Below are 24,874 nucleotides of genomic sequence, written 5' to 3'. Positions count from 1 at the left end.
AACTGCTTCGCTTATGCGCTTCTCGCTAATAGAAATACAAAGGAATTAGTGAGCGTTGTTTCATCCAATCAATTTGTGTTACGTGTAATGTGTCTGGCCGAAAATTCACTGCGTTCCAATGCCGCTTCTGTCTGCTGGCGAGCAGCCTTGTACAGTCAATCCTAGCAACATCGTAGCAGGGAGTTCGACATGGGAAATCGGTCTTTTCTTCCGCTGAATATAATTAGAAGTAAGCTAATCCTAACAAATTCAACCTTTCCTGGTTCGTTGGCTTTCTACTCGGTTCAAATATGTGTATTGTTTGAGAGTGGGAAGGTGTATGTAATCTTTTTGTTTTTGCTTTTGCTAAGTTTCTGTATATATAGGAGCTTAAAGAGAAGAACGCGTAATATTATGAAAGTTATATTCAACTAATTGTCTAATTCCTTTTTATTAACTCTTTTTGACATGCTTGATTCTATATATACCATTCGCATTCTCCGATAACAGAGTAGGTTAGCTTACAGTCACCTTACAATTATTATTCACGATGTGTCACTGCTTGTCCTCCTTCTAATGTATACAAAAGTGTTTCTCCAATAGACTAATCAGATGAAAGATTTAATGTGTTTCGTTTATTATAATCAATAAGATTGATTAATGATTCGTTTTCTTCCGTTAATTACTGTAAATGTAGCTTTAATTACGTTGGGAAAATCGGTAATGCCTTTTTAATGATTTTATGAATTTGGGAGAAGGTTAAAGTAGGAGCAGAGAAATTTTCAGGAATGATAATAGTGATATGGGAGTACCAGAAATGATTAAGTTGTAAGGAACAGAGATCCAACAAAGTTTTGATTTAAAATGTTTATAATTTACAAATAAAAGCAATAATCACAACTAAAATCAGTTTACAGTTTAAAACGTACTGTATTTGAACAAGTAGGTAGAACCATTTGCTGTTAAATATACAAAACAAAACGAAAAAAAGACTAGATAATGATGTTAAAATCTATGACGCGTCAATGATTGCTAAAATCTTGCGTACAGGAAATGTAATTTACAAAACAGAAAAGTAAAAATGAATACTGGAAATGATTGCTGACCTAAATTTAAAACATAAATTTGTGCAAGAGAATCGAATTTTTAATTGCTAGTAACTAACGCGTGTAGCTATATTATGGAGAGTCCTTCTCTTCTCTATTATGCTAGATCCGATGGTGACCTGAACAACAGCCATTAATTATGAAAATCATCGTTAAATCAATGAATTTCCAACGAAAACTAAGTGCCACTACATTTTTATTGTTGTGAAAAATCAATCATTTCCTCTGTCCAGAAATTGTACAAAATATTTACAGTAAGAAGATAAGATGTGTGTGTTTTTTTTTGCGGAAACGACGATGATTCGCATGTCATGAGCGTTCATTTGTTTGCAGCGACAAACGTTTAACAACATTGTCACATGGGACTCAAAGTGTGCATGTGATGTGCGTTGGTTTTTCTTACAACCACTAGTATCTTGTTCGTAAGTTTTCCGTAATATCACTGGTGCTTTCGGGAGAATCAACGAAAGCATCATCTAAAAATTATAACAAATTGGAGGCACCGATCATGTTTAGCCTGCAGGTGTCATTCTTTACATGTTGTAAGCAACATAAATGGGATCAAGCTGATCGGCGAGGAAGCCGTCCCGCAGGTGCATTCGCTGCTTTTCGCCTCGGCTGTTGATAGGAACCACGCCTGCAATAGAAAGGTGGTTGATAAAATGGATCACAGGCAGCAGTTAGCTTTGAACCACTCACCGGGATCTACTACAACTACAACACCAACAATTAGCTGGTGTTCTTCCAGTACAGTGTTAGTTACCAGTGGCACTAAATCCAACGCTTCCGATTCATTTCCGTCTAATTCCACAACCACAACAAGCAAATTCGTCCATGTGAAAACCGCGCATTCGGCGATCTTTTTATGACAGCGTAGTACAGAATTTTCTATGTCAATCGGATGATAGTACATGCCACGCAGAGTAATGACCTCGTCGAGGGCTCCAACTATGTACACTGCATCATGTAATTCCTGTTCATTGCCGCTTGCTCCGATCGTCGTATTTCCCGCATTAGAACTCGTTGTCGAGTTCAGAGTGTTATGGCCCTGTAGGATAAAAATAAATAAGGTTTGAATCGGAAATAACGATGATGCTGATTAATAAAATTAACCTGTGAATGAATTGATTCGTTGTCCGAATCTCGACTTGCGATGCTGGGAGTGGTTTCGTCCAAAATGGATCCTGCTTGTGAGCACTCGGTGCGCCTGAGGAATCCTAAGTACCCCGTCCGGGCCCAGCTCTCACTGATACTGCAGCCTGTTACTAATTTTGCGTTAAAATGATCGTTGTAGTCGGTCTCGTCGCCGTAGATTGTGAAGTAACCATTCGAGTTGTGGGGTGATTGTACCTATGCGAAAAAAGAATGATTTTAAATTATCTAGATGATGGCGAGCTTGCTATTCATTACCCAAATCTCTCCCAAATGCGAGTCACCACATTGACCTTTACTGTCCGGGTTAGCAATAATCACCCTTACTCCGGGCAATAATTTTCCTGATTCAACCAGACAAAGTGAGTTCGGAGCACCGCGCTCTACGAGAGCTACCCGGTTGTTGCGTAGAGCTCGCAAATCTACATACACCTGCGCACTCTCGGCTGAGCTGGCGCCTTGCACGCAGATGGCAGGATTCACACGGCATCCAAATGAAGTTGATACACAGCGTGTGTTGAGTCCTAGAGCTTGGAACAGCTTGCAGAATTGCTGTGTTAACTGAACGCGTGGTCGTTCCTCCGCAACCACTACACATGTCCGTACACAACCAAGATTGACGTTCCTTTGTTTGAGCATCTGAATGGAATTGCTCAAAGCTTTCGTACATAGCTCAATAACACCGTATGAGCAGAAGGTGTCACGGACACGATATTGCGATAGTGTACTCAACCACAAGCTAGGATTAGCTTCGACCTATAAAACAATACAACATTAAGTGAACAATGAAAAAAAAACTGTGATTTCCCCCATTGGCTTACTTCATATGGTGCTATTAGTATAGAATGATGGCCACTGTAAACGCTGATCAATGTCCACATAGAAAATCCTAGACCACAGTATGGGTCTAGGCAAAGAGCCACATGGCGACTAGGATACAATTCACAGGCTAATTTCAAGCTGGCACATAAACTTGAAAGAGATCTAAAAGTTACGAAGAATCATTAGACAATTTGTAAAACCAATCGACTAGTGTTAAATTTACCGGTGTGTGATGATAACTCCACTTAATCGTCCACAGGTGGAAACACTGAAGTCTAGATAAGCTGTAGAATCCAGTGTACTATTGGCAATGGCTTAAAAAAGAAAATGTTTGAAGTTTAGGCAAGGCTACAGAGATCGCAAGAATTCAACCTACCAGCTAGTTTCCGTTTAGGATTGTCTTCGATATCTAGAATGACCGGCCAACTTTTAGGGTCGATCGAAGTGGCCGCCTCGCGGGATTTGAGCAGTTTGATAATACTCTGAATAGATAGGATTATTCCACTCTTGGATACATCCACTATCATTCGCACGGTGGGGAGGGTTGTGATTAGGTTCTGCGGATGGGGTGGCCGTATCGTAACCGGAACAGCACCAAGATACAGACAGCCGTAGAAAGCGCAGATCAGATCCAATCCCGGTGGGAAAATTAGTGCCACGTGATCACCGGGGTTCACCTTGCCACGCTCCTGCAACAGTGCGGCAATTTTTTCCGCACGTTTGTGCAGTTCGGAACAGGTCAGCGTTTTGGCAACAGCACCCTTCGAGTTTAAAAGGGTGTACAGAACATGGTCCGGGGATGAGTTAGCACGCCATCGGAGTACTCCGGTTATCAGTTGGTGCTGGGAAGGAAGACAGATTTTTGTTATTACATCAGTTAAGTTAACTTTTATTAAAACTGTTCAAAACCATGACTCTAGTGCTCTTTTTATGATCTTCTAATCGAAAGGTTCACTTGGACGAAACCAGTTGATTTGCATGATGCATCTAAATTCAGGAAAATCCTGATAAATATCTAATAGCTAGCTTCCATACGCACATGATCTGAATTCGTACTATGACATTTGATAAAGAATCTAAGATTTTCTAAGAACATTTAGCTTAAAAGCTCATCGAACTGCTTCCATAAATTCTACCGCTGTTATAAATTTTTCAGGACGCAACTTTTCCGGTGGATTGGGTGTCGTTTTCGTAGGACAGAATTTTTATTTGTTTGTTTACTAAAAAAAGTCAACTGACTAGATTATCTTATTGCATGTTTCTGGTCGGTTTATAAAAGTTTAAAGTGAAAAATTTAAATAAGTAGAAAAAGTCCGGATGCAGGCAGTTATTGGCGCTTAGGATCCAAAAGTGGTCCGATGAAATCTCGGTTGCAGTAGTTCGGTTGAGCGCCCGATGCACGTTGCGATGCACGAAAGTTCATAAGAGACAAGATGGTCGGTGAATCGATTTCGCCTGAACTTTCCTACACTGTTCAAGTGTCTGAAGACCCAATAAACGACAACGATCGGTATACGGGGGTACATAGATTCATTGGGTCGCGTCATGGATTCATGGTAAGTCTTGCAACGCAAGCCTTAGGAAACGTTTTTGCAACCGTTCGATACGTAGATTCCACGACAACTGATAGGGGCACCATACTAAGCAAGCATTTTCAATCAGTGGGCGTATTAACGAATGGTACAACTGCTTCATGCAGTGAGGAACAATGAAGTCACGTGCAATTTTAGCGATGGAACCGAGCTGTCTGGAGGCATTCGATATGGCCGTGGTATGATGTAAGTTGAACGTGAGTTGAGTGATAAGCAGTACCTCAAGGTCATTGACTTGATCGACTATTGTGAGCACATGCGAATAGTTGCAGCGAACCTGCAACTGCTGATAGGATTGCCAAAGCATTGAGGTTTGCACCCAACAATGAGATTGGAACCACAACGAAGTCGTCGGTCATGTTCCCGGTTTTCAAGAAAGGTGACATCGAAAACTATCGAGAAATTGCTTCTCTTTGTGTATGCTTGAAAGTTTTGGAAACAATTGTTGGTAATTCTCTTTTCTGTCACGTGAAAAACTAAATATCCACTTCACAGCGTGATTTTTTTCCCGGTAAATCAGTTTCTACCAATTTGATAGATTTAACGCCTTTGTGTTTGAGTAATGCATGCTGGTCTCGAGGTATGATGCTGGCACAATAAGCCTAATAAGCCAGTCGTCGTATGGTCGAATCTCGGCTGGGTGAAGCTGTACACAGCTGGCTGCGGAGTCTGTCGTATAAAAAACAGAAGGTCAAGTTTCGATAACGGAATGTAGCACCTAGTCTTTGTTTTTTTGCTTGCGTAGTATGGACCAGCAAGCTTGCGAAACGGCAAACAGCAAACATTGATCTATGACTACTACATTGGTGACCAGCATCTGATCTGTTGTCATTGATCCTGGCGTTGTGCTAGATCAGCGGTTCCCAACCTTTTTCGGTTCGCGAACCCCCTGGTGTATTTCCCTATACTATTCTGCAGCGAACTAAAGTTTTGGCGAACCCCTGGGGGTTCGCGAACCCCCATTTGGGAAACGATGTGCTAGATGATCAATTAACCTTCCGATAGCACTACTTACTAAACATCGTAAAGTTTGAACTTATTTCTCACTTGTGCGATTAACACCTGATACAAGCTGTGTTGTATGGAATCTACAGTTTGAGGTCTAGGCGGATTGAAAGCATCCAGAAATGCTTCGTGCGAAGTGTATGCAGCACGTTACCGTGGAGAAATCCGGATAATTTCCCACCTTATGGTTTGCACATTGATGGATGTTACTTCGCTTGAATAATGAATACTAATTGAATAATCAGTTGCGTTACCCATCACGACCTCACGGCTCCTACACTTTTTGCGGGTAGGTCCGGGACCCTTCTGAAATTTTCACCATTGGAATTTGAAAACTGGAAAAAAATCAGCGTATATGTTCCCAAAAATATTTTCCTTAGAACAACTATTCCGAGCTGATGATACGCGCAAGTTTTACGAGAGGTGATCGACAATTGGACAGCTGTTCTTCGATGAACGCCTCAATGACGAAGTTGCAGAAGGGGGCGAAACGGAAGTTAACCTAGGAATGTCCATGGAAGATAGTAATGTCCCAGCACCTGATCTCCAAGAAATCAAACGAGAAATCGAGTTGCCGAAGACCAATAGCCCCGCTGGTAAAGACCGTTTATCGGCAGAACTATATAAACATAACGGGTGACCACTAAAATTTGATTTTTTTCGAGGCCCCTATACTCAACAACAAACGAGCTTAGGGAGAAATGAGAGTGTGTATGTGTTAGCTCTTTCTCTCCTCCTTCGGGCAGTATTTTTTGTTTTGTTTATTATATTATATTTTTGTTTTGCTAAAAATGGCGTCAAAACAAGAAGCATTCCGAGAGCGCGTTTTACAATTCTACGAACTTCCACAGAAATCTCTCGAAAAAGTCTACGGTACAACCTTTAAAAAGCGAATATGTTGCGGCTTCGACTGTTTACCATATCCTAAGATGCCAAAAAACTGTTCGCAAGCAAGGTAGTGGAAGACCAGCAAAAATTATGGACGCAGAAGGACATCGTTTTCTTTCTCGTTTCTTCAACAACAAGCCCTCTGGTTTGGATATCAATTAAGATGCACTAGACGAATGATTTAAGAAAATTTTGATCCTGTTACTACAAAAACATCATGCAGATGGACAATACGTGTTTTGGCCGGATAGAGCATCATCGCATTATGCCAAAAAAAAAACACAATCGTTTGTGAATACCCATTTGATCCCATTTTTACCCGAAGACCACGACCCGTAAAATCTGTTTCAGTACGCCCAATCGAGGATTTCTTCGGGATTTTGAGTTTCTTGGTGTACAAAAATAACTGGAGAGCCACGAATTGCAAACAGCTGATTGGTAGAATCAAGAGATGCATTTGCAAAGTTGACCTGACGGCCGTACAACGCTTACGTTACGACGCCAAACGAAAGCTTCGCCGAACAGCTGATTACGGACCGTACATTACTTTTTTCTCAACAATGTACATTACTTTTTTCTCAACAATGAATAATGTATCCTTCAATTCAGTAAATCAGATCTTCTTCATGTGTCTTTGTCTTTTTTGACAGCTTGAAAAAAAAATCCAAAATTTTAGTTGTCGCCCGTTAGCCGAGAAACGCTGGTTGTACACTTGGTTATTTCCAAGATTTGGGAGGGAGGAAACTACCGGAGAAATGGATGGAAAGAGTGGTTTGTCCCATCTACAAAAAGGGTGATCGGCTAGACTGCTGCAACTATCGAGACATAACGCTGGTAAACGCCGCCTACAAGATACTCTCGCAGATTTTATTACGCCGGCGGTCACCGATAGCACATGGTTTCGACGGGAATTACTAGGCAGGTTTCATGGGGCTCGCGCAACTACAGACCATATTTTTACCGTCCAACATATCTAGCAGATGTGTTAGAGTACAACGTGCCAGCGCATCACATCTTTATTGATTTTAGAGCAGCATACGATATAATCGATCGAGATCAGCTATGGCAGATAATGGTTTTTTGTATAAACTGACGCGACTGGAGAGCTACATTGGATCAAGTGATGTATTTCGTACGTATCTCGGAGACACTCTCGAGTCCCTTCGAGACGCAGCGAGGAGTCAGACTAGGTGACGGCTTATCCTGCATGCTTGACGATAACAAACTAGAAGTAGAAATGGTATATGAGTTGGTGTATTTAGGATCGCTGGTGACGACGGACAAAAACACTAGTAAGGGTATCTAGCGGCGCGTTCAAGCGGGAAATCGGGCCTTCTTTGCCCTTCCCAAAGCCCTACGATCAACAAGGATGGATAATTTAAGCTACTCAAAGCGGCTTTTCCCAGCCGCGATATTTCATATAGGCCATTACTGTTGCATGGAGTTATGTCATATAAATAATAATAATAAATAACCGAAGACACTGTCTTGCTTGCACAAAGCCGAATCGATAAGCAGATCCAGTTAGATGACCTCTTCGAGAGCTTCCAGGAATCAGGTCTGTCAATGTAGCAACAACTAAGTCTATGGTGGTGAACACTGACAATTACACCAATTTCACGGTAGCGGGACAATGGTTTGAGCAGGTGGAAGCCTTTAATGATACTACCAAGACTTATATGGCCACATCAATCAGGAAGGCTAAGAGTGCCTTCGCAGGTCTGTGAAACATCTGGTCTGGAGCTTAAACCAGATCACTCTACGTACCAAAACCCGAATTTTAACTCAATTGATTTACCGGCATTACTGTACGCCTACAAAACTTTCAGATATTTTCTGACAAAATTTTCAGATATTTTCTGACCGCTGCCTGCGATATATCATTCGTGCCTAGTGGCCGTGCAACCAACCCGATAGCAACAGAAATTCGAGAACGTAGTAAGCTGTCTTGGCAACAGTCGAAGCACAGAGTCGAAGGTTAAAAACGGGTAACTGTCGGCAGTGGAGATCTCTGATTTCACCCTTTTGTTCTACCGGAGCGGCGTACATGGACCAATAATCGAGAAAGTTAGATCCCCCTGTAAAGCCAAGCAGTCTACATCCGATGATTTTTTTTAAATCGTCAGTAAACGGTAGTGCAGGGTATGATTTTAGTGCACCTAAGTCATTTACGAAGATGTTGAAGAACAATGAACCGAGTACGCTGCTTTGGAGAACCCGAACGGAATAAGAAAAAATTGACGGTAAGTGAAGTTCAAACGATTCTCCCGGAGACGTTAGCAATATATAGTTCTTTGTATTTAAGGCAATTGTATTTAATTAGCCGGCATGAATAAAACAGTTTGCTTTACTTTTCTCGTGCAAACCTAAGCATAAAAACTTTTATTCATGCTAAAGATGGCCTATGTTTGTTCTTTAGAATCACATTGCGTCCAATGAATTTTGAAATCCTTCAAATCTAGTTGAAATTGTCATTGAAGTCGAAGAAAGTTCAGTCACGCTGAAGAAGAGTACAGGTCGTAGCTGAGATACGCGTATTCGTGACAGTAGTTAAGGAGATAGTAGAACTAAAAAGAATTCATCTCTGATTTGTTCTCGGTTAACTTGTAAAGTTTAATCATCCAAATAACATAACATCAAACCTTTAGGAAACTTTCGATCACTTTGGATTAATGAAGACATGATAGCATTGTAGTAAGCACGACCCGACTTAAACTTACCTTGCGCTCGTTGTCGTCTGCGAGGCCGATGTCGCGTCCCTGAGCTGAAGCCAACCGGTTGCCTTGCACAAGATTGCCGACCATCACGGAAGCCGGCCCGACGGAGGCATCTGTACCGGCAGTATTGATCGAGGTCGACGACGACGGTGTGGTGCCGGAAATTTGAAGTTGTTGGATAGAACCTGAATTTAGTTTTTCGGTTCGTTTTGCGTAATGACGACGGTGATGGTGGTTTAGATGGTGGTTATTTTTTTTAGATTGGAGGTGAAGTTTGAATGTGAACGGATGAGTGAATTATAAATTTTGGAAGGGGGAGGTGTGTGGGTGCATTCGGTTTTCGATGGATTTGGTGTGGAGGTACATTGAGGTGTATGTGATTTGTTGTTTGTTTAAATAAAGTGATCGTATAATGTGATTTTCGATCCATCGAGCGATGAATATTCACAAATTATTAAGGGTTTAAAATGATGAATAACCACAACCAAAAAGTATTGTTAGTCGTAGGCATCGATGGTTTTAGGATGATGATGATGATTTTTATCAGCCAATTCGATGGTAAAGATGACATTCGTGACGACGGCGGAACCATTATATAACGACATATATTACGTTATTGCGTCAAAACACACGAGTCGATTTTGCAGATTTTGATTTTTAGTATTTGTGAGGAGCAGAGCAGCATTTAAAAGAAAATTAAGAGAGAAAAACAATGATATTAATTTTGAGGAAATGAAAGTTTACGAAAATCATGAAAATAAATTGATTTGTTATTCGTACAGCCAATAATTCAGTACAGTTAGTAAAGTGCACATTGAACTAAATATAATTAAATGCAGCCAAAATACACTGAGCGATTGCGTTAGTAGGTATACAAGGATCCTTTTCAAGAAAAGAAAAGTCGTATTTTCAAACATCAAAACAACACAAACCTAAGATTTTGAAATAAACCAAGAAATAAAAAAGTGCATTGAACAACATTGTGTAGAGTAAAACATTATATGACAAAAATATAGGTACACTGATTCGAGAAAAGGAGGAGATTTTCTATCTTCAGAGCTATTTAATCTTTTGCAGCTATTATTGCGTGTTCAATTTTTGAAACAACTAGTATTTTTGAAATAAAACGCTAATTTATACTTTAGGCAGATTTGTTTGCATGTTTTAAATCTTTATCCAAAACTTTTTGTTTGTCACAGACTCGTTGGCGGACAAAACTGGCGTAGCATTGGTGCCAAAAAGTATAGAGAAATACCTACATAGAACGATAATATAGTGACAACTGATATATCCAGCGAAAGTTGATTTTTGCACCACAACTTTAATTGTTCGTTTGTTAAACGCGGAAACAAGTTTCAAATGAGTAACCGTAGTCCAACATAATTATGTTGCACAACATATTCTCACCATTTCTGTATTATTCGTTTTACATTGCCAGAGCAAACTGTTGATTTAAAGTCGAAGGATGAATCTTTACTTGAATGAAGTGCGTTGCGCCGAAAATACATGAAGAAATGTAGAATACAGTGACGATAACGAAACAAAAAATAATAATAATAATAATTATAAGATATGTATAGATAAACCTTCGCTGAAAACTAAAACTGTTATAACTTGAAAAGAATCCCTTTTCCAGCACCTAGATATTAGTTTTTGAATAAGACAGCAACATAAATCAAACATGTGCTCTACTCTAGCAACGGATAAAAGGCAGTAAAATTATTGGTTCGGCGAACGGAAACACGGTCAAATAAATGATAAACACACGGGGTGCAGCAAATGGATCGTGAGCAGCAGTGTATACATACCGTGGTGAAGCTCTCTCGGCTTAGGCAGATTTGTGACGCACGTGTGGGGACACATAAGTACGTTGGCCGGGTGCAGCGATCCTTCGAGGAATCGCCGCCGAGCTTCAGTTAGATGAATTCCTCCCAGCGGTGTTTTTGGCAGATGATTAGGAGGAACTAGCGCCAAACAGTAGATTCCGACCTGATGGATGGAGTCTACTGCTTGCAATACTCGGGACATCCACTGGAAGGATTCTTCTTCGGAACAATCCGGACGTTGTTCGGCAATTACACACACTCTTTCATCTCGTAGTACTTTAATGCTAAACACGGCAATACGACCTCGGTAGATGAAACGCACCGGTTCGACAGCTAACACAGTTGCAATGATGTCATCAGCGTTGTGCTTGCGACCAGTCACGGTCATCAAACCGTCTCTGGAACCACAAACGAACACCAAACCTCCTGGCCCTAAGAATCCAAGCAAACCACTTCGGACATACGATTCGTCACTTATTGGTTTACCTGGCGTTTGAATTTCTCCTTCTTTGACAGGAGACGGTTCGGTTAGTGGTTGCACCTAAAAACAAACTTTCAGTTTAGAGACCATCATGTTTTATTTTCGAAACTTACCTTGAAGGTAGAGTTTGTCATTCCATCAAGCCCAAAGTAGCTAGTTCCTGTGGATCCAGATGTAACACAGATTTCGCCAACTTGATCCGTTTTGCATAGCACCGGTGGACCTTCGGCGTTTACTACGACCATTGTGGCTAAAATTAGACAAAATTTTGTAATTCTTTTTTAATGTTTAGCAGAGGTAGCAAATTTACCGCTAGGCATAACCTGGCCGCAGTCTTGTAGAGTTAGTGAGGTAAGTGAATCCTCACTATCGACGCGGACAACACCATGTGAAAGAGCAGCCATTGATAGTACACCACGTCCACTAGCCGATTGATTATAGCCACCAGCAGACCGTCCTGGTCGTCGTAGCGATACGGTGAATACCTCTGAGCTACTTGCGCACGGACAAATAGCATCCGGTCGTAGGCCCTTGGATTGGAATACACTGAGAAATTGATCACAGCTTGAAAGAGACCATGGATTGGCACCGTCTGCTACCAGCAGCATTCGTAGTGATGAAAGTGAAATTTCTTTGTGATCTTTGGTTGCTAGCAGACCCCAATGCAGATCACGACTCTTCACTAAACAGCACGATGCGCGATATTTTGTAATGAGTTGCATCCATGAAGAAGGCTTGAGCTTCATCAGCGCATATGGAATGAAAAGCACGTGCATTCCATTAAGCACCGACGTTAGGATGCTGTGCCATAGGCCAACTTCGCGTTTGAAGTCCAATACACAAACAATTGTTTCACCTTCGGTATAGTGACAAGCCATGGTTAGCGCTCGACAGTGGTTGATCATCGATTGTCGAGTTACTGTGACTCCCATGACACTACCCTCCTTATCAGTGGTGTATTCAATATACGCTATGGAATCCTCACATATACGGTTGTTGTTGGTATTGAAGTCCTTTGGAACCTTTGGGAGATGTTCGGTGACAAACCAGTGCAAACGGGGCCACCCTTTTAGTTTGGCCACCTCACCGGTGGAAGATTTGGGTAAGCCCTTGAGACAGGCTTCTGAAGTTAGGGCGACCTGCACTCCACACGAGCTCAGGAGGAAACCCACCTGCTGCGGTGGGGAATCAGAGCTGGACAGTGGCAACTCAATTGGCAGTGGGACTAATCCACGAAACATGCAACCATACCAAGCGGTTAAGAAACTGGAAAAGAAAAAAGATTATTTGTTAGAAAATCGAGACATTTATTATTTTTGTTTTTGAATGGATTTTACATATTATAATTTATGGATCACGAAAACTAGACGAAGAAGAATAACAAATATTGAAGACTATTAGTGTGAATGGTCAGGAATACGGGGAATACCAGTGCGGATCTCGAAAGAGACGCTCTACGACGAACCAAATGTTCACATTGCGACAAATCCTCGATAAATGCCGGTAATTCAACTTGCACTCTCAACATTTGTTAGTAGACTTCAAGGCGGCGTACAATTCAGTTAAACGAAATCAGTTGTGGCAGCTTATGTTTGAAAATGGTTTTTCAAAAAAACTGATTAGGCTGATACGTGCTTTCCTAGATGGTTCAAAATTAAGCGTCAGGATAGCGGGTAAGACATGTGACTCGTTTGTGACGTTAGATGGTTTGAAGCAACATTGCATTGAAAGGTGCTATTCGAAGGGCAGGCGGGCAGAGAGGTGGTACCATCATCACGAAATCTCATATGCTCCTAGGGTGTGCGGATGATATTGATCATTGGTGTTAACCGTAGAGTTGTGGAAGAAGCGTACACGCATCTTAAGGAGGAAGCTGCGAAGATAGGGCTTACCATAAATTTTGCCAAAACAAAGTATATGGTGGCTGGTAGAGAGCGTGGGAGCCATTAGGGTGTTGGAACTGCGGTGGTGATAGATGGAGATACTTTTGAAGCGGTCGACGAATTTGTTTACCTTGGTACGTTAGTGACATGTGACAACGATGTGAATAGTGAAGTAAAAATCCGGATAGCGGCAGCCAAGGCGGCTTTTTACCGATTACGTAGCTAATTGAGGTTCCATAGCCTGCAACTCCGTACAAAACTCGCGCTTTATAAGACGCCAATTCTCCCGTGGTCTCTATATGACCACGAAGCGTGGACGTTGAAAGAGAGCAACCGAAGAGCTATTGGTGTTTTTGAGCGTAAGATCCTGTGATCAATTTTTGGCGGCATATTAAATGAAGGAGTGTGGCTTAGGCGCATAAATTATGAAATATATCAAGTTTACAACGACGCTGATATTGTGAAGAGACTAAAACATGGCAGGCTACAATGGGCTACGTGGCCAGCAAGGATGCCGGTCGAGAGACCAGCGAAAACAATATTTAGCAGACAACCCGACAGAGACCGACGACTTCGTGACAGTCCCCGTACCCATTGGATGAGCGCTGTTGACGTGGATGCTAGAGCAGCCGCTGTTAGGGGCGTCTGGAGAGCAGCAGCCCTAGACCGAGAAACGTGGAGACGTCTGCTAAATTCGGTATGGATTCGATAAGTGGATTGTCGCCGAAAAAAGTAAAGTAAAAGTAAGTAAGCATGAATGGTCATCGTAAAACATTCTGAAGTGGAATATGGTGGAGCATGCTGAAGTTCGTGGTGAAGAAACATAGTTTGTTGAGATATTTTCGTCGAACTTTGAAAATTTGTTTGATTTTGAAGCATGTCGACTGTGGCCGTATCAGTTATAGTTTACTGATTTACGATGTTAAGTACCACTACCAGTAGCATAGGTTTATTCTCAAGCCTCTCCACATTCTTCCTTACTAAATTCTTTATTCTTCATCAACAATAAAGCCTCTTGTCCGAGAGCAAATTATAATTAGTTTCCGCTGTTCCTGGCTCTACAGAAAAATTGTTAAAAAGGAAAAAAACACTGACACTAAAGCATGGTTATTATTCACTTCGTTCACTATATTCACTGAATAGCGATGTTACAATAAAACGAGGTGCGGAGTATAGCAAAAACACCTGGACGATATCCATAATTCAAATAATGCGTATCATGCCTCGCAGCTGCAACAAACTAGCTAATGTGACAATTGTCGATAATTTATCCGATAAACTCAGTAGGTGTTTCAAACAAATTTCAGATATATCAAAATAAGGCTCAAAAAACTAGGACATAGTCCCGCAAGGAGCATCGGAATAATTCAGAGATCAAGTAGCATATAATCAAGATTTATATGAACTATGAAACTAGAAGAGTTTTTCGGGACAGCTCCTAAGTTTAATGAAACAATATTGACAAACCAAAAAGTTACTGCCATTTATTCAAGTGAACTTTGTGGTGCATAAAATAATGTAAACCTTAGAGAGGTTTGTATCTAAACAATAACGGACTTCCTGCAGCAGAGGTATTATTCAACAAATGAAAATATATTACTTAGACTAGAAAGGCGGCGTAGCCACAAAATGGGAAAACATAAAACAAAATTTTAAGGCTACAGTAACTTTTTAGTTACCCTTAATCAACGCTAAATTTTGCTAACGGACTGAAATTAAATTTACTCACCTCAGTGGATCACTATTGGGATAGACAAGCGCCACTCGATCACCCGGTTTGAGCGAAATCTGCTCAGGGCCTTTGCTGAATACTTTCGTCGAGAGGGCGTAGGCAATTTTCTGCGCTCGTGACAGCAATTTCCCGTAGGTTAGGGTGGTTGTCATCTTTCCATTCGGATCTAGCACGGTCGCCATCGGAGCTTTAAATGAACTGGTACCGTACCGTTGAAGAGCAGCTTCTAGTGTTCGGGGCAAACCGGAAGGAACGATCAACTGCTCTCCTTGAACGGCAGTCATGACACTGCCCTCCGGTTTTGGAGCATTAGGATCTTTCGGGTTTGCGGCAATTTCAAGTTCGATGTCATTATCTTCATAAAACTCTGGCAGCGGTCGGCGTTTTGGTCGTTTCAAAGTATTCAACAGCTGTTGAATTTTGGCGGAAACTTTCCACCTGCCGGCTGTGCTGGTGTCCCCTGGTTCTTGATTGGACAAGTTAACGTAACGCGTGACACGGTCCGCACCTCGTCGCGTGTTGGCACTGAATTGTGTAATATCTGGGGCAGCATACGGTCGCGGTTGATACTCTGAGATATCCGTTATATCGTAGCTATTTTTTTGATTATAGTAGGTACGATGTACCGCTGGGGGCGAACCGGCGCTAGAGGTATCGGACAGAGTGGCATGTTGGGTGTTTGGCGTCGGTATACTCTGAGGCGGTCGTCGTTCAATGGGTGCCGGTTGACTTGATTGTTTTTGTTGACCGAGATGGTGATGATCCCTAGTCGACGGTAGTTTCATGGGTTCCCGTCCAAGGATGTGATCGCGTGGCAGGTTGTAATTATCGCGATCTGGTGTGGAGATTCTGCCACCAAGGATGCCTTCCTCCGGAATCGATTCGTCGTCAGTGCTGGAATCTGGGAACGATAAACAGTATGAGTGACACGATCGAACAGAGATGAAGGATTTATTCGGACAGGGCATGATTATGATCACCATGAACAAAAATTTTTCAATAAGCATTGTTTTATGTATGTTTTTTTTTGGGAGCTTGTATTGATAACAACAACCAAACTGTTTTATTTGTATGTGTGAGCGGATGTAAAATTTACCTGTGTCGTCATGATCGCGCTCGGGACTACGATTAAGCACAGAGCTTCGTTTGGATGGCATTGGTAAGCTAGGTTTGGGGCGATTTTTTAATGCAGCTAATGCTTGCTGTACAGCTTCCTGGCGTACTTCTGTGGTAGGTAGGTTAGGTGAATCGTTTTTGATATCGGTAGATCGAGTTTGATTGAAGGCATAGCGCAGTGTGCAGTGTGAGAAGTGCCAGTCGATGGGTGATGATGGATCATGATCGATGGTGGATGTGACACGCACACACGATTCACACAACAGGCACAATATGGGACAAGTGTGTGTGAAGTAGAAAGCAAAAGAAGAGAAACAAGAAAACAAAACAAATCAGAAATCGTGATTATCGGAATGGTTTATGACTCTATTATTATACAATAAGCTTTAGGAGGGACTTGATTTGGGCAGTAGAGAGCATCACTTATTGCTATTATTGCTTACTTTTCGACATAAGCTCTTAACACAATCATCATTGTACAACGCAAAGGCTATAAGTATACACTTAGTTGTTTATAAATATTTTCAGTTTTTTTTCAGTTATTTGATCTAACATCGTCGGTAACTACTGCCAGCATTAAACTTGCTGGAGTAGTAAATTTAATATAATATTTCATTAGACAGCTGTAAATGCTGCCCATTTATAATTTCCGTTTTCGATTGATACGATAACTTTCATAAAGTCTACACGTTCAGATTGTTGATAATGACATGATTTTCTGTATTAAATTCTGAATTAAATTGGGATATATATTGAAAATTTTCGAATGAGGGTGATTTAAAAACTGCCGTTAATCAAGCTATTAATATGCTTTTATGATGATCAAAAGCGGTCGATTATGATACTTAATTACTGTAGAGTAGTTCAACATGAACAGGGGGAACTGGTTTTTTACCTGTGTTATTAATAGCAACTCGATTAGTCGTTTTATTATTTATGCAAAGCAGAGAAATGATAATTTCAAGTAGTACATCGCTGTTCTAAGTATGTACGAGTACATAATGTAATGTAATTATTTCAACGCATAGGGTAACCAACCTATTTTGGACCCCATCAGCAGCTGTACGTAATTTGGACACTTCCATTTGATTTTGCTGTAAGTGTCAGCTGCTGAGGGGGTCCAAAATACGTTGGTTAACTTAGTTGTTAAATAATTGTAAAATTATTGCATAGTCCATGCAAAGCGCAACAACAAAATATACTATATGATAAATTTCGTTTTCCTGAAATCATTTTATTATTATCATTATTTCAAAATCATTTCTTTTGTTTTCTCTGATAGGAGACTGAACCACTGCGATCATTTTTTAAGGTCTATTGTAGTATTCTTATTGTGTTTTTTATTCATTCATTCAAAAAATGTAGTTCTACTATAGATGGGTTCGCAAATAATTCTAATTCTAGTCTAACAAGCCGGTAATCGTGTCTTCGAACCACCATGACACCGAAAAAGTTGATAATTCATGATTTTATAGCAAGAAAAATATTGGATAATTATCCACTATCTTAGGATAATTATCCACTATCACTATGGTGTGGCGCCAGATAACGATTTTTCACTCCTAACAGGCAGTTCCCCATTCCAAAGAAGTTTGTATTGCAGTGTTTTCAAGAATAATATTGGACCATCTGTCACCTTGAATTTCAAAATTGGCGTCAAATATCGAATCCTGATTTCTAACGTGATTTCTAAAGGGCATATTAGAGGGTTTTAAAGTAAAATATTAAATAACCACCACAACAGTGACTTTCAAAATGGCGTCGAACATCGGCTTTTGAGTTCTAATAGTCATTACCCTTTAAAAAGTTCATATTGAGATGATTTTCAAATAAAATTTGGAATAACCATCCGCCATTTTAGATTTCAAAATTGCATGAAACATCAATTTTTAACTCCTAAGGAACCTATATTGCAGCATTATTTAAGCGAATTGTTAAAAAAATCTTCCGCCATCTTCATATATTAAATGCGTTATTTTTGCTACGTTTTTTCAGTCTAATTTTCGTATTGAAGTAAAAAATCTGGAAAAGGCATAGAAAAAATACTGTGAACCCCCATTCGTTCGACCGTTTTTAATCTAAACCCCGCTAATTTGCACGACGTACAGTTTAAAAAAGATTTTAATGTCATAACCAACATGACAGGTTTCATATGACGACAATGTCAAAAAACGTGATTTGTTTGCACTGATTTAACGTGCTTAGGGGGAAGTCCCCCAGTATAGGACACCTAGGGATTTTGACATATATCAAATCAATACTTAGCATAACTCCAGTTTTTATTCACTGGAAGAGTAATTTAGAAGCCTATCAAAATAGGTCAGACGTACTTGCATCACTAATGAACCATTTTAAAAGCCAAAGGAGAAATCGATAAAAATCATTATGTCTCCCAGTACCGGACACAGAAATTATAAAATAAACCAATTCAAGGATTATATTTCTGCAAAATACATGTCGAAATGTTTTAAATTTCTTATTGCTTTCATACTTGTTGACTAAAAATGTTTGAAAAATTTCCTTAAATAAAAATCAACAATTTTTTATGCACTTCCGAAGCTCTTTTATTTTCTTCGAAAAATTGGTTATCAACCGGTTTTTTTGCTTTTTTTTTTTTTTTTCATATTATCATATTCATATTCATATCATAACCGGTTGGGTCTAAGTGATGTTTTCTTGCTTCTCAATCCCTTTTCTGCAAAATCTTGATTTCATTCAAGAGTTTGACCGAACCAAGTAAAGCATTTTGCTGTTCGGTATTGGGGGACGGCTCGGTGTCCGGTACAGGGTGACGGGAACTCACTATATTTTTTAATGAACTGAATATTTTTGTAGAAAAACGAAACATGGAGCTTGAAAAATACTCAATGAAAGATATTTTATCTACATTGAAAACGAAATTTTATCCGATCGAATGATGCTGCAATCGTGATCTGAAAATAAGCGGAAACATAACGATTCGATCGGCGTTAGATGAAAACAAACAAATCTCTGTTTTCATAAATACTTCTGACATATAAAATCACACATGCTATTTTTTGTCTTTTTTGTTGGTTTTATCATATTAACTGGTAAGGTGCATCATTTGAATTATTGAAGTCAGAAGTGTCCGGTATTGGGAGCTGTCCGGCGTTGGGGGACTTCCCCCTAATCTATTCTACACTTCGTTTTCCTAACGATTCTGACAATTTCAAACTTCCTTGTAATTTTTCAATGTAGATGACAGAACTAAAATATCATTATAGTGTAGAGCACAATACTTGATTGAAGCAATGTAAAACTGGTTCTACTTTAAAAACATTACCATTTTTTGATAATAATAAATATACTTTTATAAAATTACATAATGTCGTGATACATACAACATAATTACTGTTCCATGGTGTAATGTACCTCTTCAAAATAACTGCAATATACACACGTGACATGCAAAAACACATAAAACTTGAATGGTATATATGTGGTATGTGGTGCGGCACAATCTATGGTGTGGTCGTGGTGCCCTTAGCAAGAAAAAAATCACTATTCCAGTACTTAAAAAATAATGTTAGTTAGATTGGATGATGTTAGCAGAAGAATAGTAGAAGAAAAGGAGGAGTACAAAACATAACATGGACAAACTAGGCCAAAAGTTGAAGCAACGAAATTTTGCAGTATTAAGAAAGAAAAAAAAAAGACCAAAATAAAAATATTTTACCACTGGTGTAGCGACTCTCGTGTCGACCAATTCTTCTATTATTTCTACTATTGTTCGAAGGCGTTTGGTTATTATTACTTGTTCGGTCGAAGCTAGTTTCTAGCGGAGGTGGCAACGGCTGCCCGGAACTGTTCGTAGACACGACTGGCGTCGTCTGTGTCGGTGCTGGCGGCCGCAAATACTGTTGATGCTTCTGTCGCATTATCACATGGGTTTCCGCGGGTTCCACCCGTTCACCGTCGGCTACTGTAGAGGATGTAACGTTTGCCGATTTGGACGGGGATTTGGCTAGTGCGGCTGCGGCCGCTACTATCGCTGGCGAGTGTAGCGCTAGGTTACTGAAGTTAGTATTAAGCGATGGCACATCTTTCCTCTGATGTTCGGAAGAGGACGATCCGGATGAGGTAGTCGACGGAGACATGTGGTGCTGAACCGGCCGCAGCACTCGCTGGGAGCTTGGATCGTCGGCGTGCACATCTGGCCGTCCAGCAGCTGGCGATATGTGCCGCGACACGCGATGGCAATCAAAGTATGTTTTCGTTTGTTTAATGTGCACGGGTTTGCAAAATATGTCCATTGTGCAGTGTAGTGCATCGTTAGGTAGATTGTAATTGGTGATGTAGCGGTGTACAAAACAAAACACAACAGATCGCACAGCGCATGCAAATAAAGAAAGAAATGAAACAAAGTAAGCAAAAGTAAAACGAAACCGAATCGTGTAGATCATTAAAGAAACAGTAATCAAAACAAAGTCCAATAATAAACCCGGAAAATGAACCTTCATCGTTAAGAGTCAGCAGAATATGTATTTTTTTTTTCGATGAAACGCCATTCAGCTAAATCTGCTGATACTTTATATATACAACTTAATTTCGACGAATTATCGATTAGTGCATGAAGATTTTTTTAAGCTTGTCACTGTAAATCTAAGCTATGCAATAAATAAAAATTTAATAGTTTTGTAATTCCCACGGTATTGCTATTCAAATGCCTACTTCAGAGCAAACATATCATTACGTAAACAACTTTTAATTGCAACCGCAATGAAATTAATTATGATAATTACTACTGGATTGATCGTTAAAATGCATTATTACTATTCCACTAACTAACTGTCGAACGATTCACGTAAACTGGAGTAAGAAGTAGAACGCTGACATTAACTTAGTTTATTGTAAATTATTACAATCCCATTGATAGCACACAACTTAGCAAAATGCTTCAGGCATTAAGTTGTACCAAATTCTTTATTGGTGCAAAGTTTTATTGCATCGTAGACAATGTTATGGTTCTCTAAAAATACGATCATGTATAACGGTTAATGAGAATTAAAAATTAAACAAGCACACACATCAGAGAAGAATCCTAGCGGTGATGTTTGAAAATGCCTATTAGTATTTACAACAAACAGTGTTGCGATAAAGCTTCTTTTGTATCAGTGTCTTAAAGGTCGTTGAATACCACCATTCCACGCATACAGACAATGTTGTCGCTATTATTTTTTATCGAATGTGTTGACAAATGTATCTTTTAATGGTTAAAATAAATTGTAAAGCAATACCTAGCCAGTTTACTTGCAATTGCCACAGCTGACGGCTGGTAACCAAATAGCAATAAATCGTCGATCCTTTTGTTCTTCATTTGCCACAGTCCCGTTTTTGTAGCTATTAACGAGAGGGGTCCTACAACCGTGCACAATCATAAGTTCTTACAGTTTCTTTCCCTAGCAGCACAATAACAACTGAACATGAAGAACAAAAAATCAAGAATAACTTCCAATCATCGCGTTCTTGAAAATAATACCCGATCTTGATTTGATGTAACAAGTAATAAAAATTTATTGCTTTCCTACATTCGAGTCCGACCATAGAGAATCATAAAGAAGTACTGTCTGGAGTTAGGGAGGATTTTTCGTGTTCTGAATCATGAATTCAACGGACCATACGAAACAAAGCCTAGGTACTACTACATTCCGTTTTCGAAACTTGACCTTCTGTTTTTTTTTATTCTACAGACTTGGCAGCCAGCTGTTAGAGTACAAGGCAATTGCGCGGCTAGTGCTACGATCCTATTGACTCTAATAGCCTCTCCCAACTAAGATTCGAACATACGACGACCGACTTGTTAGTTCAGCCTCTTCGTACCTCGAGGTAAAAGAGCAGCAATCGGTTGTGAAGGAGAGAAAGAGAAACCGTTTGAAGACGCAACAGTTTTTTTCATGTGTGGACTCACCACTGCGACCAGTATCGTTGATCTATTGTGATAACGCCCGGGTGTTTGCTATATGACCCGCACTGCATTTCTTTTTGCTATAATCGCTATTGAGTGAGCGATATGCTTATTAAATTTTATGCGTGCTTATGTGTACTGGGGTTTACCCTTCCTTTAAAGCTTGCTCTACTTTATCCACTCGTTCCTCGCTGCCAATACTATCCCATCGTCCCTGGCGAGGACTCATTCGTTCTTCTGACCAGTTCACTCAACTATTGGGCTGGACTTTTGCACTGTCAAGAGGCTTCTGCGGGTATTATAGAATTCAGGATGAAGGAAGGGGCATGAGAATAAACCCACGCTAAAGTCACTTGACATCGAATGGTCTGATTCTACTAAGATTCGAACCCACGGCCACTCGCTTGTCAAAGCAGACTCGGTAACCTTGCGGCTACGGAGCCCCCCAGACGCAACAGTTAGCAGGTCATGACTTTGGCCTCTGCATTTTTGCACACGAATGGTATTTTGCTCATCGAATTTCTACCTAAATGCCCATGCCCGGCATCTACTGAATTGTGTTGTATGAATCAGTTGGATGGATGCAACTAATCATAAAAAAGCCTTACATAGCATCAACAAATGAAATTGAACAACACCCTTCATATTCGCCAGATCTTGCCATGTGTTGCCTGATCTTGTACGTCGAAAACGCGACGTGGTCTTCTCGAAAAATCATGCCAACGATGAACTTCGTTAAATCTGTCTTGTACCATGTGCTCTAAAGTTTCCAAGAAAGGGAAAAGGAAAAGGAAAAAGGGAAAGGGAAACTGTGGTCCGAATGGCTCCGAGAAATTGGATGTAAATCGAATAAATTTGGCACAGTTTCTCTTTAAAGTGTATTGTTTACATCCTGTGAATTTCACCGTTGTCCATTTTATTTCAGCCAAGATGAAAGCGAGTCAAGTGGAGGCACGTGGACTAAATGGTATCCTCATATGGGAAATCCTGATGTATCGCATCGTGCTTTGGGAAATCGCTGAAGATCTATAATTCAGTCATCTCAAGAGTGTTGAAAAGGTTTAGGGATTGACATTGGAACACAAACCAGGAGCTGGAAAGAAAACTACTGGAGCAGCTTGCAGGAAAACGGAGGGTCAAAGCTGACTTCGAACAAATCCCAGAAGTTTTATACCGGAAAAGATAAGTTCAAAGTGGATGATCGTTTCAAAAAGAAGAAAATGTAGACATTCGCATCGAAATATCACATTTAGCAGGCTAGTTGCACCTGTGACAAGCGGGAGGAAATTTTCGTCACAAAAGGTAAAATTAGTAGTGAAATTCACAAGACAAAGTGCCTATAAAAATGTCTTTTGCAAGCAGCACAAATTCACTGTTTTGAGGTATGAAGCTAATTTGGTGCATTCTATCTCCAAGAACATGAATCCACCGAACTGCCTTGACCTGCGTCCGATTGAAACCTATTAGGTCATGATGAAGCAGCAACTCAGAAAGACTAAGAAGAAAGTAAAAATACAAAAAAGGACATGCTACGGAAATGGAAAAAATGAGACCGGATACTACTGTACAAACTCTCTTATGGACAACGTTAAGTGAAAGTTAAGTCGAGTATTCTACCAAATAACCTCTAATAATTAATCAAATTTTTTAAAATTTAACTTAATACATGTTTAAAACTGCCCTACAAATATGGTTTTGATCCTATAAATACAAGAGAGTTGATAGTAAATTTACTGTGTTGCTGGTGGGAAATCGTTCTGACTTTCGTGATTCTGACGAAGTTTGACTAGGACTTTGAGCAGCTTATCGGTATACTTGGAAATGGCCAACCCACTAACCCAGAAACTGACTTGCAAATCGACCACGTTTTAACTGATAGAAGGCACTTCTCGGATATCATCGACGTTAGAACCTATCGTGGCGCAAACAGGGCTTTTGACCACTATTTTTTATGGTAGTGCGCTGAAGACTTTCCGTTGTTACCAACATTTGATACCGTCGCCCGCCACGGTACAATCAGGAACGACTCAAGTTACCTGAAGTAGGTGTAAAACCTCGAGACACTGCCGGATCAGGGAGTGCTAAACGCAGCCCCTCTCGTAGACTATTGGGATAGTGTTAAAACAGCCATCAACAGCCCGGCAAGCGGTGCCATTGGGTTCGCTGAAAGGAGTCGACGACAAATGTCAGAAGATGTTAGACGAGAAGAATGCAGCGCAGGTATTGATGCTGTAGCACGGGACCCGTCGAAACGTGAGACGATATAAACAGAATTGGAGACAGCAATGCTAGTTTTTCCGAAGAAAGAAGCGCCGCCTGGGAGAAATGAAGTGCATGGACATGGAATATGTATCACTCTCAGGAAATGCGTAAATTCTAAAAGAAGCTGTAGATATCCCGTATTTGTGCCGAGAGATGAGACATGTCGGGATAAAGACGGAGGGATCTTGTCGGATGAATGTGAGGTGATCGAAAGATAGAAGTAGCACTACAATGAGTACCTGAAATTGCGCGATGACAGACTACCAATACATCACGGGGGAGTATCTACATTAGTACGGCGGACGATGGCGATGTGCTGACTTACACAATAGGTGAAATGATCGAAGCCATCAAGCAGTTGAGCTTATCAAGATGTTCCCGGATAGT

General features: G+C 40.4%; 1 protein-coding gene across 7 annotated transcripts in view; it reads right to left on the bottom strand.

The window, feature by feature from the left end:
- LOC128738600 (disco-interacting protein 2) overlaps positions 1 to 24,874 on the bottom strand; it is a 90,999-nt gene continuing 66,125 nt past the window's right edge. For 2 of the 7 annotated variants that reach the window (XM_053833860.1, XM_053833861.1), the window contains 12 exons: positions 15,181 to 16,084; positions 11,879 to 12,834; positions 11,682 to 11,818; positions 11,070 to 11,628; positions 9,265 to 9,374; positions 3,436 to 3,901; positions 3,283 to 3,373; positions 3,059 to 3,221; positions 2,496 to 2,993; positions 2,199 to 2,435; positions 1,785 to 2,133; positions 1 to 1,722 (listed from right to left, as the gene is read on the bottom strand). In XM_053833860.1, the coding sequence (XP_053689835.1) occupies positions 1,619 to 1,722; positions 1,785 to 2,133; positions 2,199 to 2,435; positions 2,496 to 2,993; positions 3,059 to 3,221; positions 3,283 to 3,373; positions 3,436 to 3,901; positions 9,265 to 9,374; positions 11,070 to 11,628; positions 11,682 to 11,818; positions 11,879 to 12,834; positions 15,181 to 16,084 (4,574 nt within the window). In that variant the 3' untranslated portion in view covers positions 1 to 1,618. Of the gene's footprint in view, positions 1,723 to 1,784; positions 2,134 to 2,198; positions 2,436 to 2,495; positions 2,994 to 3,058; positions 3,222 to 3,282; positions 3,374 to 3,435; positions 3,902 to 9,264; positions 9,447 to 11,069; positions 11,629 to 11,681; positions 11,819 to 11,878; positions 12,835 to 15,180; positions 16,085 to 16,279; positions 16,409 to 19,996; positions 20,489 to 24,874 lie in introns of all 7 variants that reach the window. The other 5 variants (XM_053833854.1, XM_053833856.1, XM_053833857.1 and 2 more) reach the window with 5 other exon arrangements.

The sequence above is a fragment of the Sabethes cyaneus genome, chromosome 2 (assembly GCF_943734655.1).
Source record: "Sabethes cyaneus chromosome 2, idSabCyanKW18_F2, whole genome shotgun sequence".
In the NCBI taxonomy this organism is placed as follows: Eukaryota; Metazoa; Arthropoda; class Insecta; order Diptera; family Culicidae; genus Sabethes; species Sabethes cyaneus.
The sequence above is the reverse complement of the archived record's forward strand: the minus strand, read 5'-3'. Positions and strand labels throughout refer to the sequence as shown.